This window comes from Camelus dromedarius, chromosome 16, assembly GCF_036321535.1.
Source record: "Camelus dromedarius isolate mCamDro1 chromosome 16, mCamDro1.pat, whole genome shotgun sequence".
Classification (NCBI taxonomy): Eukaryota; Metazoa; Chordata; class Mammalia; order Artiodactyla; family Camelidae; genus Camelus; species Camelus dromedarius.
This window is the reverse complement of record NC_087451.1, coordinates 27743746-27757529: the sequence shown is the minus strand read 5'-3', so window position 1 is coordinate 27757529 and position 13784 is coordinate 27743746. Positions and strand designations below refer to the sequence as shown.

At 61.3% G+C, this 13784-nt stretch overlaps 2 protein-coding genes across 3 annotated transcripts; both read right to left on the bottom strand.

Annotated features, from left to right (window-relative positions):
• Window positions 1–440: 440 nt before the first annotated feature.
• Window positions 441–7295, bottom strand: PCYT2 (phosphate cytidylyltransferase 2, ethanolamine). 2 transcript variants are annotated; one of them, XM_031469359.2, is made up of 13 exons: window positions 7142–7295; window positions 5303–5391; window positions 4646–4807; window positions 4322–4388; window positions 3642–3726; window positions 3461–3505; window positions 2614–2752; window positions 2315–2397; window positions 1968–2045; window positions 1746–1811; window positions 1567–1632; window positions 1278–1366; window positions 441–1195 (listed from the first exon to the last, which is right to left on the bottom strand). In XM_031469359.2, exons 1-13 carry the CDS (start codon window positions 7228–7230, stop codon window positions 1084–1086), a joined length of 1170 nt encoding a protein of 389 aa, XP_031325219.2. In that variant the 5' UTR covers window positions 7231–7295; the 3' UTR covers window positions 441–1083. The 2 variants fall into 2 exon arrangements, with proteins under 2 accessions (XP_031325219.2, XP_064351437.1); XM_064495367.1 differs by lacking the exon at window positions 7142–7295 and having other exon boundaries at window positions 4675–4807; window positions 5303–5388.
• Window positions 7296–7626: 331 nt separating this feature from the next.
• On the bottom strand, window positions 7627–13711 carry SIRT7 (sirtuin 7). Its single transcript, XM_031469740.2, has 10 exons — window positions 13587–13711; window positions 13376–13513; window positions 13192–13296; window positions 11395–11465; window positions 11225–11297; window positions 10178–10276; window positions 9868–10104; window positions 9671–9751; window positions 9410–9516; window positions 7627–8298 (listed from the first exon to the last, which is right to left on the bottom strand). Exons 1-10 carry the CDS (start codon window positions 13677–13679, stop codon window positions 8100–8102), a joined length of 1203 nt encoding a protein of 400 aa, XP_031325600.2. The 5' UTR covers window positions 13680–13711; the 3' UTR covers window positions 7627–8099.
• Window positions 13712–13784: the final 73 nt, after the last annotated feature.

Genomic DNA, 13784 nt, shown 5'->3' with positions numbered 1-13784 from the left:
CAGTCGCTGAGGGGCAGAAGCCACTCTGGACGGAACGGGGAGTAGGCTGACAGAGCACCACAACCCTTACTTTTAAACACCAGGAGATCAGACACACCACTGCCACCCTCCCCAGCACCCTGCCAAGAGGGGGCCAGAGCCCCCGACTTGGGTGCAGGAGACCCTGAGATGCTGTGGGCCTGGCTCAGGTGGCCTGCACACTGCAGGCACCAGCCCCTCGCTTCCCTGTGGCAGACCCATGGCCGGGCGACTGCCCACTCTCACCTCCTTTCCTCTCCTGTAGCCTGCCATGTGGGAGGCAGCCCGAGGTGTCTGGGGGTACAGATCTGGGGGTTCCTTGCTGCCTCCTGCCCCCACCCTGCTGCATGGGCCCCAGGGAGCAGGGCCAAGGTGCTGGGTTCCCTGGTCCCGCCCAGCAGGGCTGAGAGCCGGACGCGGAGCACCTCACAGCAGGTTTATTCAGTTGCAGGCCAGCCAGTCAGGTACAAAATCGAGAACAGTCTGTGAGAGCAGCGAGGCTGGCCCGGCAAGCAATGGGCGTGGTGTCTGGGCGCCAGGCTCTGGGGCAGAAGGGACACGCCGCGGGGCAGGGGCCGCCCATATGGGAGGGGGCACGCTCTGCACTCTGACGAGGATGGGAGGGGCCCCCTGGGGCTCCCCCAGAGGCTGAGTGGGCAGGAAGGCCGTGAGGAGTGGGGTGGTGGGGGGCGGCCAGGGTCCGTAGGAGCTTCCAGGGGGCTGGACGGGGAAGCAGCTGTGGAGCCGGGCAGATGGAAGCTGGGTCTCCCTGGCACACAGGGTGGCACCCCTCTGGTTGAAGGTGCCCCTGCTCATCCTGCCTGCCGGGCTGCTCCTGTGCCAGACACCCTCTCCGGCCACTTAGCTGGAAGGGCACGAGGGCCTACAGGGAGACAGGCCCTGTGCAGGCAGGCCGGGAGGCAGCATCCTCCACATCAGCCCTTCCAAGGCCGAGTGGTCGGAGGAGAGGGCATCGCAGCTTTGTTAAAAACTAAGCCACGCTCTCGAGATGTGGCTGGGCGAGGGCCGGTGCTCGGGGGGCCCCTGGTGACCTCCTGCTTCCTGTCAGAAGTCACAGTCGCTCTCCCTCTCGGGCCGTGCCTCCTGCCGCCTCATAGCCTCCAGGAAGGCCAGTTCCTTGGCCTCTTTCTTCTGGTTCCGAGCCTCATACTCCAGCCTGGGGGCCAGGCCGGGTGAGCGGTGCGCCCAGGCCAGGGCCGCGGGGCGCCCCACCCCCACCAGCTTTGCCGAGACCTCACCTGTTCTTGATGATGCGCTGGACGATGAGATCGGTGGTGAGGTCGTTCCCACTGTCGATCTGACAGAAGATGCCCCTTCTCTTGGGCTCCTGGAGGTGGAGAGGAAGTTAGAGGCGGTTGCTCTGCCGCCCTGGCCCAGAGGATCCCACTCCCCAACTGTGAGGGCAGTTATTCCCCCGTCAGCCGCCTGCCTCCTCTAACTGTGAAGCCAGAGTGGCAGCCGTCACCACACCCGGCTCCCGGATGCACGGTCTGCAGCTGGGAAGCACCAAACGCCAGCAAGACCCACCTGGTACGGATCAGAGCCATCCTTGTCAGGCACGATTTCTGTCTTCCCGTGGCACACCAGGTCCACCTGGAGAGCAGGTGGGGGTCATGACGGCAACCTCCCAACATCACCCCAGATGGCCCCCTGCCCTCAGAGAGCTGCCCTTCCTGGAAGCCACCCCGCTGGGTCCCCAGCCTCACCTTGAAGTGGTCCAGCAGCTCCGCCGTGACCGAGTACGGGGCCCCAATCACCACTTCGGACACATACTGTGTGGATGGGGAGACAGTTGGTTAGCGGGGACAAGCCAGGCCGCGGCAGGGTAGGGGTGCTTCTGGCGAGGAAGCAGCAGGGGTGGGGCTGAGGGGGAGGGGGCGCCACTCCAGCCTGGGAAGGAGACAGGCCAGGCCCGCACCCGTACTCACCCGGCAGGCCAGCACACTCAGGGTCCGCTCGTGCAGGTTCATGATGGGGTAGTTCTTCCCCTTGTAGTGGTTGACCTCCTGGAGCCAGAGCAAGCTGGGGTCAGCAGGCAAGCTGCGGTGGAGGCGGGGGCCGGGGTACTGTGCTCCCTCCCGACAGTCCCTCACGGGAGGCGGGGGGCAATCCGTCAGCGCTGGGTAGCCCTGGACGGGAGGGCCTTAGCGGGAAGAGGCCCTAGCTTATCCCTTCTGCCCTCATCAGCACCCTGGGCCTCGCCGGGAGCCCAGCCCTAGGAGCCCCTCCAGGGACCCCCCCACCCCCCCGCCTATCAGCTGCCTAGGGGTGGGACCTGGTCAAAGTGCAAGCCGGCGATGACATAGGGCCTCTCTGCCAGGCCGTACACCTTCTCCAGGAAGTCCACGTGCCCGATGTCTGTGCCCAGTTAAGGGGCGGTAGCAGGTAGGGAGCAGCTGCCCACCACCTGTTCACGCCTCTCCCTGCTGACACTGCGCCCCTGCACCCCGCCCAGGTCCAGACCCCTGAGGGTCAGGGGGGCCCCACCAGATCCCGCAGCCCCCCGGGGCAGACACGGAGACGTGGAGGACAGGCCTGGGGCAGTGGCCACCCCAACCCGGTCCTGAAGGATACGGAACAGATCAAAGGCGCCAGCCACATAGATAACCGTCTCTCCTGGCTGGGGCTCCTTTCCGGAAGCAAACTGGATGATCTTCTGGGATGTCTGCAGAAACTGGGACACCCCCGTCCAGGGGTTCCGCCCACCTGGACACTGTAAACCAAGAGGAACCTGGGTTGGTGACAGAGGCCTCACAGGCACGTCCTTTACCTGTGCCCACCCCAGAGCACCTCTCTTGAGGCTGGGCCTGCCTGCCCCGCCTGTCTGTGTGCTCTGGGAAGCACAGGCGTAGGATGGAGGAAGCAGGTACGGGGGCTACAGGCCACCACTCGGAACCCCTAGCCACAGCCTGCCAGCTCACTTGACTGCTCTGGTGTCGTTTCTAGGCAGGCGTCTCAGGCAGGGACGCCGCAGACTGACCAGCAGCGACCAGGCTGGGCCGGTGGGACTGCGGCTCTGTCCCATGGCCACAGTAGGTACCGCAGCCAACACCACTTCGGCCTGGCAACTGGCCTACAAGGAAGGGGCCAGCGGACACAGCCCTCTTGGGGACTTGGCACCCTGAGGCCACCATCTGGTCACCTGGGAGGAGCCTTCTGAGCAAAGTGTCTCCCGGGTGGGTGTCGGGTGAGGGAGCTACGAAAGGAGAGGGGACCAGGCCGCCTGGTCAGAGACCACCTAACGACGGGTAGTCCCCACTCCTCCTGCAGACAGTGGCACTGAGACCCGCCAGCCAGCAGTCAGGACCCAGTCAGCACCTGGTCAGCAGGGAGCGCAGGGCAGGGGGTCAGCTCCAGGCCAGCTTTACCCAGGGGAACCTGGGGGTCAGGCAGTGGCCCAGGCAGCACAGGCGACACTCACCTTGCCAAAGCTGTCGGCGTACTCCCGGTACTCGGAGGACATCTCCTGCACAGAAGGGCAGGGGGTGAGGGGCCTTGGCCTGCAGATGTGGCCAAGGGCAGGACCCCAGGCCTGCTGTGCTGGGGCCCTTCCTTCCAGCCCCGGGACCTCGGGGACCCTGCTCGGGCCCCCGGAGCCTCACCTGGCTGCTGTGATGGGCCTTGGTCACCAGCAGCATGCGGCCAACGAGGTCCGTGGTAGACACGCCCTGGGTGCGCTTGCACTCTCTGGGGACGGAGGTGGGGTCGGGGCTCTCATCCGGGACAGGGCCACCAGGCTCTGCCTCCACTCACCCAACCTACGGCCAATGCTGCCGGTGGCAGAGCCCACCACGGTCCGCCCCTGCCATGCTGTGCACAGACAGGGTGTCTCCTCACCACTCTCACCCGTGACAAAAACCACGGCCAGGAGGGTGGAGAGACCACTGTAATTCTATCAAGCAGAAAAGACGACAGGACAGAGGAACACCGTCACCGAGCCCCAAGCCTGCAGTGTGGGGGTGGGCAGGCCAGGCCCGGGCATGGTTCCGGCCCCCTTGTGCCCGCTGTCGGACGCCCTCAACCCAGGCTCTCTGCTGAGGGGACTCCAGGCTGTGCTGTCCCACACAAACTGCTGGCCACACCAACCTCTTCGGTTAACATCACTTACATAAAAGCCAGCTTCCCAGTCCTACCCCCACGTTTCTGCTGCCCAGCGGCCACCTGTGCTGTGACCACCACACCAGCCAGTACAGACACATTGCCCTCACAGGCAGAGGGAGCTCGAGGGGTGCTCGGAGCACCCCTCCTTGAAGGGGTGGGGCCCATGGCAGGTAGACCTTACCTGTACCTCCCAGCCTGCTTCACTTCCTCGTAGGTGTCCCGGCCGTCTACAGTCAGCGTGATGTCATCTAAGGTGATGCACATGTGAGAACGAGGACCTTAACCCGGAGCCATGAAGACCTCCAGGGCCCACACCCCCTGCCGCAGGCCTGCCCTAGGGTTCACGGCCTCCTCTCTAGGGAAGGACCCAGAGCTTCCTCAGATCCTCAAACGGCTCCATGCTCCCCCAGCATGAGAAGGCCAGCACCTCCAGATGCCCCTCTGCGGTCAGATCCTGAGCCCGCCCAGGTCCCCAGGCCTCTGGGCCCCAGCCCCGCCCACTCACTGCCATGGACACAGAAGTCGCAGTTATACTTGTCCAGCGTCTCCAGCGTGGTGACATAGGGAGCTGCTGGCACGACCTCATCCACCCACTTGATGGCCCGCACCATCTTGTACCTCTCCTCCTGGGTGAACACCGGGGGCCCCTTGTGCTTGGCGATCTCCTCTAGGGAAAGACAAGACAGCAGAGAACAAGGCGGGGGACTCCTGGAGGGCTGGCCCCTCCCTGGAAGCCCTCCCAGCACTGAGCAGGGTCTGCAGCCACAGCGGGGGCTGGCGGCGGGCAGCTGTCTCTCTCCCGGGGCCCTCAGCCCCTGAAGCAGGACCCCACTGAGCAGCCACTGCTCTGTCCTCTGTACACACTTGCTGGGAAATTGCACGGCTCTCCACCCAGCCAGCCAGAGTTCCAGGCACAGCTAGGTACTCTGCCCTCAAAGGCCTTGAGAACCAGCGGCAGGGTGGGAAGTGGGCCCCCCTCTTGCTTGAGCTTGGGACAGGATTCAAGACAGCAAAGCTCTGGGTGGCATGGCCTGGGCTGGGCTGGGCAGGCTGGGCGGGCTGGCGGAGCTGCGCTCCTAGCCTGGCCCTCCCCGTCATGGGAACCCACAGGGTCTCAGTCGCAGGGGCAGGGGAGGAGAGTGAGTGCAGCAGCCGGCCTTACCATCAGTGTGCACACCCACGATGAGGTGGTCGCCCATGGCCCGTGCCTGGCGCAGCTGGTTGGAGTGGCCATAATGTACCATGTCATAGCTGTGGAGAGGACAGGGTGGTCATCCCTGCGCCAGGAAATGTCCCTAGGAAGTCAGCACTGGGAACTGCTCCTGGGGTCCGATGAGCCCCAGCTCTCAGAGAGAAGAGAGAGCTCAGGGCCCAGGGCCACATTTAGCAAGCACAGCAGGGCCCAGGGACAAGGCTACTGGCAGCCTTGAGGGGGCGAGCAGACAGAACAGCCCCTGCTCCCACACGTGGGACGGTGCTCTGCACACAGCCTGGCCCCTCACCAAATGCAAACTGTCAACAGCAGTCCCTTTAAGGTGCAGGAGAAACTGATGCTAACGCAGCAGCGGACAGGACTCTGCACTATCCTCAGGGAGCAGGACAGCCCCTGAGGCCAATGGGAAACAAAGTCCGACTATAGAACGGGGGCGCTGCCTGGCTTTAAACACTCTGCCCGCTCCCCTGTGGCCTCAGTGAGGCTTTACTTCCTGGGGCCAACGAGCACCTCCCTGTCACCTGGTTCTAGAGCTTCTATCTTCAAACGCAGGCCCGGTTACGAGTGAACTCTCAGCTGAAGGCCAACGCAGCACCCATGGCTCCACTCGGAGCCTCACTTCTTTGCAGGCCCGGACCTGGGCCCTCATGCTAGATCTGCTCCTTCCAGACTTGTGTCGCCTTCCGAGCAGGTGGAGCTGCCCCTGCTTCTCCAGGTGACCCAGGCTCCCAGGTGTACAGAGCTGTTCCACTCACTGCCACCTGCTAACCCCACCACAGCACACCATGTTCCAGTAGACAAGCCTGCAGGGCCATGGGGCTCTGGTCCTGAGGTAAGCGAAGAGGGAAGTCCAAATTCAGGAGCCTGACCAGACCCTGTGCCCACTGTGCAGGAGGGGTCAGAGGCTGGCCCAGGGGCTGTACAGCACAGAACGCAGGGCGGGGCTGGGTCCAAGGTGTATCCCAGTCACCGTGGCCTCTGCCAGTGGAGGCAGGGGCCTGGCCTGGTCAGGGCCAAGGTCAGATTCCATGGACACGAAGCCACACCCCCTTCCCCAAGGTGACTCAGGTGCAGGTGTGGGAGTTTGGCAGCCTGGCTGGCTCGCCTGTGAAGACCTGAGCTAATTACACAGATTTTTCTTTCTCTGCTTCTGTTAAATAGAGGTCTGAGAAAGTACCGAGGATGGTAAGTTACCAGTAGAAAGTAACTTTTCTCTTGTCTGCTGACAGCCTCAAACCTGCCTTAAAACCACTCCAGCTACCTGATTTGCCACAAGAGAACAGATGGGACCAGTGACCCTCCTCAGCCCCTGCGGTCTTCACTAATGTCCTGTGCAGATCGGGCAATGCCTACGCCAACCCTGGCCGGGACACACAGAATCTTCCTGGTTTCGTGCTGGGCAAGCTGGGAGCCGGACAAGAACTACGCGAAGACATTTTGGGTGCATGGCTCCTTCGCAGGAAGAGAGCTGCTATGGCACCGAAATGACCACAGTCACCAAGGTTGGACACGCAGCTTTCGCCAGCACCGTGCACGAGTTAGGCGAGACCAATGGATGGGGCTCCGACTCAATGGCAAACACGGGGGAAGGAATGTCCGGGAGAGGCGCTCGATTCCGAATCCACAGGAAGCGTCCAGCGACCCTGGGGCAGGCTGCCCGCGGCGGGCACGGTGGCCGGGTCCCAGGCATCCTCCGCCGCCCGCCGCCCGCCCCCGCGCTCGCCACCCGCCCGGGCCTGGGAGAAGGCGGCCACCACGGCCCCGCCCCGCGCCCCTAGCCGCGCTCACCAGCCGTCGCACCACACCCGCACGGCGCGCCTGGACCCCGGGCCCGGCCTTTCGGCGCCGCCCGCCGCCCCGTGCCCGTTGCGGATCATGGCCCCGTAGCGGCGGCGCCGCCAGACAGGATCCCGACTCCCCACCGCCGCCGCCCGCCCGCGCACGCACGCGCCGTCACGCGGGCCTCACCCGCCGCGCGCGGCCAATGGCGAGCGCCGCCCCGCCCTGCGCGCGGAACCACGCCCCCTCACCCCCAACCTTGAGACCAATGGCAAGCCCCTCCGGGACCGGGCCCCGCCTCCCCGCCCCAAACCAATGGAGCGCACCTCCCTACCCCTGGAGGCCCCGCCCCTCGGCGCGCGGCCAATGGCGGGCGCGCACCATTGCTCCGCTCCCACCTGGGGAAGGGGCGGGGCAGGACCACGTGTCGCGCGCCGGCCCCTCCAGGAATCTCGCCGGGCTTCCGTAAGGCAGTCACTCAGTGACGCAGGGAAGACAGTGCAGAGATGTTTAATAATAAAAAGGTCTGCTTGAGAGCCAAGGCTCAAAACCACTCCTTTGCAGCATATTCAATACGGAAGAAGGCTTCTATAAAGTTAAGAAGTAGTAGAAATAGGGTTGAGTCCCCTGAGACTAGCCTGGTGAACGAGGTAAGGCAGCCTGTGCTTCCTCTTGGCCAACCAGGTGTGAAATAACCCGAGTACTGTTCTCACAGAGAGTATGGCTGCCACCTCTTCATGAAGAGGCTGCACGGGTGAGGTGTCCTCCACCCTCAGGCCCATGCGGGGGCAACCGCAGCAGTGCAAGGGGGCTTCCCACAAGGACAGACGGCTGGCTACACGCGTCAGGGTGAAAATGTCACCCCGAGAAGTCTCAGGTGCAGTCCTAGACTTCACGGTGCCACGTGCCCCTGAGTAAGTTCCGGCCATTTGCAAAGTGCCATCATTGTTCCCGGTCAAGCACCAGATTACGTTGCTTTCTTCCTTTTTGTGCGCTTGGTGCAGCCCCTGCCAAACCAGCCGCCCAGGACAGGGGCAGAGCTCGGAGGGGTGCCCCGGCCGCAGGCTCCAGGCTCCTCTCGGCTTCTGCACAGCAACTTGCGACTGTGGCTGCCTTCCTCACCTGCACGCAGGGGAGTTGCCAGTGAGAAGATGGGGTCCTGCCACCTACAGAAATGGAAGGCTGGGTCAGGTGTGCCTGGGAGCCCCTCACAACCACACCCGCCCCAGGACGGGAAAGCTGACTGAGGTCACCCTGCTTCCCTCCCACATCTTAACCACGGCCAGGCTTTGCTCAGTGGCACTTCCGGATCATCCGCGAGGGATAAGCTCCCTGAGTGACTCAAAGGCCAGCACCCAGACTAGCTCAGCCTCTGCAGAACTCGGTGTCCTCGCTGGTGACTGAGGGGGCTGTGCCCACACAGGGTAGGGTGGCAGTAGCCCCAGGAGGGAGGAGTCACTAGCCAGCTCTGGGCCCCACCTTTCACTTGTACGACCAGGGGCAAGCGGACCAGACCCTCTCCCCATTCCCAGACTGCAAGACTTGATGGGAGGGAAGCTGACTAGGGAGGTGCGGCCTCGGCACTACACCATGAAGAGGTCATGTGTCTGACTGAGATGTAGAACCACATATTATAAACTTAAGATACAGATAAGCACTGATCAAAAAAAAAAATGAGCTAAGTTAATGTAAAATGAAAAAGAAAAAGGTACAGTACACAATAGGCCCACATTACAGAACACCACAAACATAACATACAAGAATTGCCAGGCCCAGAAGGTGAAGGGATCCTTAATTCTTGAACCCTTTGATTAAAAGAAGTTATTGATTTCCCCTATAAGACCCTGAAAATTCACAGAGAAAGAAAGTGTAAACTTTTTACTCAATACACACACCACGTCTAAATTATCACACATTCTGCATTAAGGCACAGTTTAAGCTTCCCCAAAGTACACCAGCTCCCACACCAAGAGCACCGAGTCCTGCTTGAACTGAGTTGCCGAGAGCACGTCTCTTCAAGGCACCTTCCCATCCCAGCTGTCTGGGGTGAAGGGGGACATCCCAGCACACGCTGGCAGATTCCCTCTCCCAACAGGGAGTCACACCAACTAGGGCACCTAGGCCAATGCTGCGCCAGTCCCTACAGAGGCCACCATGCTGCGGTCACGCCTCAGACGCCATCTGCGACAACTCAGAGCTTTCTCGACGCTCAGCTCACAAAGGATGACAGACATGGCCCACGCGCCTGGGGCGGGAGGGGTGCGCCCACGCCCTCACCTGCTGTAGTGGGGGATGTCCAGACCGAGCTCGTCCATGAGGAGCCGCATGACGTCATCACACTTTCCGTGCAGCTTCAGGGCAGCCCAGTCATCCTTCGGGGTCCACTGGGGACAGAAGGCGAGTGAGGACAGAACCTCACAGCCTCTGCTCAGCAGACCTCCGTGGCGCCTGAGTGTGGGACATAAACGTCCCAGGGACGTCAGGCTCTCCTGTTCTAAGGCCCAGGTCTAAGGAGGCAGCTCTGAGCACCCGAGTTACCTGCAAGTTCACGATGTAGAGCTTGGGCCGCCGGCTGGGGGGCTTGGTCATGCACCAGAGGTGGGGATACTTCTTTAGAACCTGGGGAATGGATAGACAGACAGACCACACAGACACCAGGGAACAAGACTATAGGAAGCTGGGGTCTAAGGCTGAGCTGGCCAGCTGTGGGCAGGCTCACCCCATCCCACGTGTACCTTTAAGCTGGAGCCTAAACACAGGATTGTGTCTGCTTTGCTGGCAGCCTGGGTGGCTGCCTCCCAGTTCAGAGGCTGCCCCAGCGTCCCCCTCTCCCCAAAGTGCACGATGGTGTCACGGAGCTGGGCCCCGCACTTGTGGCAGGTTCGGCCTGTCTGGTGGCGGTGCAAGGCGGTGCGCTCCGTCACATCAAACACCCGCACGTACTCCCTGTTGGGTGTGCAGGCCGTGCAGACCTGAGGAGAGGAGGGCGGGTGAGCGGGAGCCGCTGGCCTGCCCGGGTCCCTGAGCCCCCGCGGGACCGCTCACTTCAATGTACATGTTCCCGTGGAGCTCCGACATTGCCGAGCGCGGCAGCCCACTCCGCAGGTGGAGCCCGTCGCAGTTCTGTGACACCACGTGCTGCACCTGGAGGGGAAGTGGGGCGGGGGGGAGTCAGCAGGAGTTGGGGGGAAAGCAGCACTGTGGAGGGAAACCACACTGGGCTCAGCCAGACCCACCGCCCCCACACCTGGGGCAACTCCAACCCTGCGCAAACCATTGAAGGCAAACCCAGAGCAGAAGGCTGGCCCAGCAGGACTCAGGAGGTGCCAACAACTCAGACACCTGGAGCCCTGGGAGGGCAAGTGTCTGCATGGCCACCCCTCGGCTGGGAAGGGGTTTATGTTTCAGGTCCTTAAAGGCCCAGGAGGATTGACCCCTTCCCCACAGGAGGTGCTCAGCAGAGGGTCTCAAGAGGTTTCCTCCTTGCCTCCCCTGTACCTAGGGGGCTCCTGAGGTCTGTGGGAACAATGTGGATAGGGTGGGGGGGCCCTATCCGTGATGATGCTGCAGAGAGGCTGCCACTTCTCTTGGAGAGGAAGCATGGGAGGATGAGGAGGAGGCTCAAACCAGGAGTCTAAACCACTCTGGGTGTTCATCACAGGCTCCACTGGCCGACGGAGGTAGGATGCAGGGGTCACCTGGGCACCAAGGGGGCGCCGTGAGTCGGCACCATGGACCCACTGAGTACAACTGGACCTTGGTATCTGGAGGTTCCACACCCTTGGATTCAACCAACAAAGAATCAAAAATATTCTGGGGGGAAAATCCAGAGAGTTCCAAAAAGCAAAACTGATTTGCCACACGCTGGCAGCCATCTGCACAGCCTTTACGTTGTATGGACAGCGGTTTACGCAGCATTTACACTGTGTTCATTAGGTATTAAGAGTGACCTAGAAATGATTTAAAGAATGTGAGTAGGTTATATGCAAACACTATGCCATCTCAGACAAGAGCCTGGAGCGTCCTCAGATTCTGGTACCCAAGAGGATACAGAAGGGGAACTGACAGCAGCTAGCCACCCTGCGCTCTTACCAGCTTCTGCTCGTGTAGGCGGGCGATGCTCATGTGGGTGAGAGTTGGCTCAGCCTCACTGAGGTCGCCAGCACTGCCGGGTGGAAAGGAAGCCAAGGTGAGGGGAGCCGGAGGTCAGGTCTGTGCCGCTCCTGCTCAGCTAGATGGGGAGGCTGGGCCAGGCTGCTTACCTAACACTTCTTCCTTTCTGAAGCAGTGTCCATACGCCATTAGGGCCCCGGTAATCTGGGATGGAGGCTGCCTGCATGATCAGAGAGAAAAGCGCAGTGAAAAGGCATCACAATAGGTACTGGCAGAATTCCCAAGACTTTCTCCCAGCACGTTCAAGCCTGGCCCACAGACCGGCCTCAATTCAACCCACATGGAGTGCACCCCTGGGGCTCCTTCTCTCTGCCCGGACCCCGCCCGCCCTGGGAGCCTTTCTAGCATGGAGTTCAACCTGGGCTCTGTGGCCACGTCTGTCCTCTACACTGAGGGGGAGGGCTTATCGGGCTCATCTGTGTGTCCCCAGGGCCCAGCCAGTGCTCAGGGGCTAGCAAACAGTGAGTCCACAGGTACTCCTCCCTCCAAGTTCTTACATCCTGATGCTGTGAGTGGTTCCTGTCCTCGTAAAGATAGGCCATCCTCTTCAGATGAGTAAACATTACTGAATTTCCCAAGTACCCAATCCAGGGAAACCGAGCCACCCCGAGAGAAGAAAACAAAAAGGTGCCAGGATCAAGTTGTCTTGTGTTCCCGAAGTTGTGCACAACCTCCCTTCTGGGGAGCTCTCACCTGCTGCTTAAACTCAGAAAAATGCCCACCCTGAACAGTGGTTCTAACTCACATCGAAAAGGGGAACCTCAAACAGTAACACTCAGAGCAAAGTAACGAGCAGCATATGGCTTTAATAACCGCTTACAGTTCATTGAAAGGCATTATTACTGCTTCTATACAATTTCATGATGGGAATGCACACGTGTCTGTAAGTTAAAGCAATAAACATACCTTACACGTTCTTGCTACTGGGCCTCTTCAGTTATCCCTATTTCGAGTGTCTTACTTCGTAAGTGCCTGTAAAACCTTACTCATCCTTCAAGGCCCAGATTCAGTGCTACATCCCACAAAAACACCAGCCAGATGGGTTTCCCAGCTCTGTGAGACCACAGAGTGTATTTGTGTTTCTATTCTAATGACCTACCACTGCCAACTTCACAGTAGAGCTGTTTGCTTACATGGCTTCTTACCATCGCCTACAGGCTTCTCTTGGGACGGAAATTCTCACTCTCTGCCTCTGCTGGGCCTGCATGTAGGTCACACTCAACTCACACCCAGCAATCAGGCAAACAACGTGCTATCCAGGCCATCAAAGCCAGGTCATAGTCCACGGCCCAGGTAGCTTCTCCATAAAGCTTCTCAAACCGAAATCATTCCTGCTCCTTACCTGGTGCCCTCCAGTTCATACTGCCTTGTTTTCTACTTCCCTTCTCTCAATATTCAGAACACTCAATGAATGGAGAATCAGTTTTGGGCTTAGCTCTGCCCACATAACCTTGAGACACTGAATTAACCTCCTTAACTTTATTTATTTTTTTTAAAATTGAGTTATAGTCGGTTTACAACGTTGTGTCCTTAACTTTAAATCAGGAGGAGACTGTAAGCATTAAACTACTGCCTTCCATTTTCATCCCTCTTCCTTTCCCTGGGCCTCTAATTGGGTATTACAGAGTTAGAGCACTTAAGAACGTTTATTTACTCAGTGAAGTCCTAAATTGAGTCACACCGAGTTTCTGTATGAAAAGAAAGAACCTCCGAGGTACTTTTACGGTGAGTTCTTTGCCCATTTTAGTGTTGCTCAACAGAGTACCGTGCTCGGTCCTAGACAGCCAGGAGGGGGCGCCCCCGCCAGCCCGCGTCCCGGCAGTCCCGGATTCCCCGGGACCTGGGATCCGACCTGGGGTGCGGCGATCCCCGCCTCGCCTCCCTACCGTGCTGATCCCCGCACCCGTGTAGACGACCAGGTACTTGGCGTTGCGGACGGCGCCGGCCAGCTCCCGGACTTTCCTCCGCAGCTCCTCTGGGTCGTCGCACACCTGCCGAGACGCCGAGGCCGGCCGTCAGCCGCCCCCGCCCCGCGCCGCCGCGCCCCTGCCCGCCCGCGCCCGGACTCGCCTCCTCCTGCCGCCGCTTCAGGCCCTCGCGCCGCCTGCTCCGGCCCTGCAGCTCGGTCACCAGGTCCTCGCTCTCAGCCAGGAGCCGGCCCTCCTCGGCGCTGCGCTCGGCCACCGCCTTCCTCAGGATGCGCGACACCTGCGGGCGCGGGGCGGGCGGTGAGGGCGGCGCGGGCCGGGGACGCGGCGCGGGGCGGGCGGCGGCAGCGTACCTGGCGGAGGCGCTCCCGCTGCTGCTCCTCCCGCAACCTCCGGACCCGCTCCGCAGCCTTACGCTCCGACCGGCTCAGACCCCCGGCGGCCATGGCTCCCGGGGAGACCCGCGCTTCCGCTTCCGCCTCCCGGCAGGCGGCGCGCCGACGCATGCGCGCGAGGCCCCGCCCCGCCCCGCCCGCGCGCCGCCCCAAGGA

Coding starts and splice junctions, on each gene's coding strand:
- PCYT2 (XM_031469359.2), bottom strand. CDS start 7,230: ATGATCCGCAACGGGCACGGGGCGGCGGGCGGCGCCGAAAGGCCGGGC. Junction 3,506..3,641: donor AGGCCCATCACAGCAGCCAG/GTGAGGCTCCGG, acceptor CCTTCTGTGCAG/GAGATGTCCTCCGAGTACCG. Junction 2,753..3,460: donor ACGCCGACAGCTTTGGCAAG/GTGAGTGTCGCC, acceptor CTTGGTTTACAG/TGTCCAGGTGGGCGGAACCC.
- SIRT7 (XM_031469740.2), bottom strand. CDS start 13,679: ATGGCCGCCGGGGGTCTGAGCCGGTCGGAGCGTAAGGCTGCGGAGCGG. Junction 11,466..13,191: donor CGGGTGCGGGGATCAGCACG/GTAGGGAGGCGA, acceptor CTGATCATGCAG/GCAGCCTCCATCCCAGATTA. Junction 10,277..11,224: donor GCCTACACGAGCAGAAGCTG/GTAAGAGCGCAG, acceptor CTTCCCCTCCAG/GTGCAGCACGTGGTGTCACA.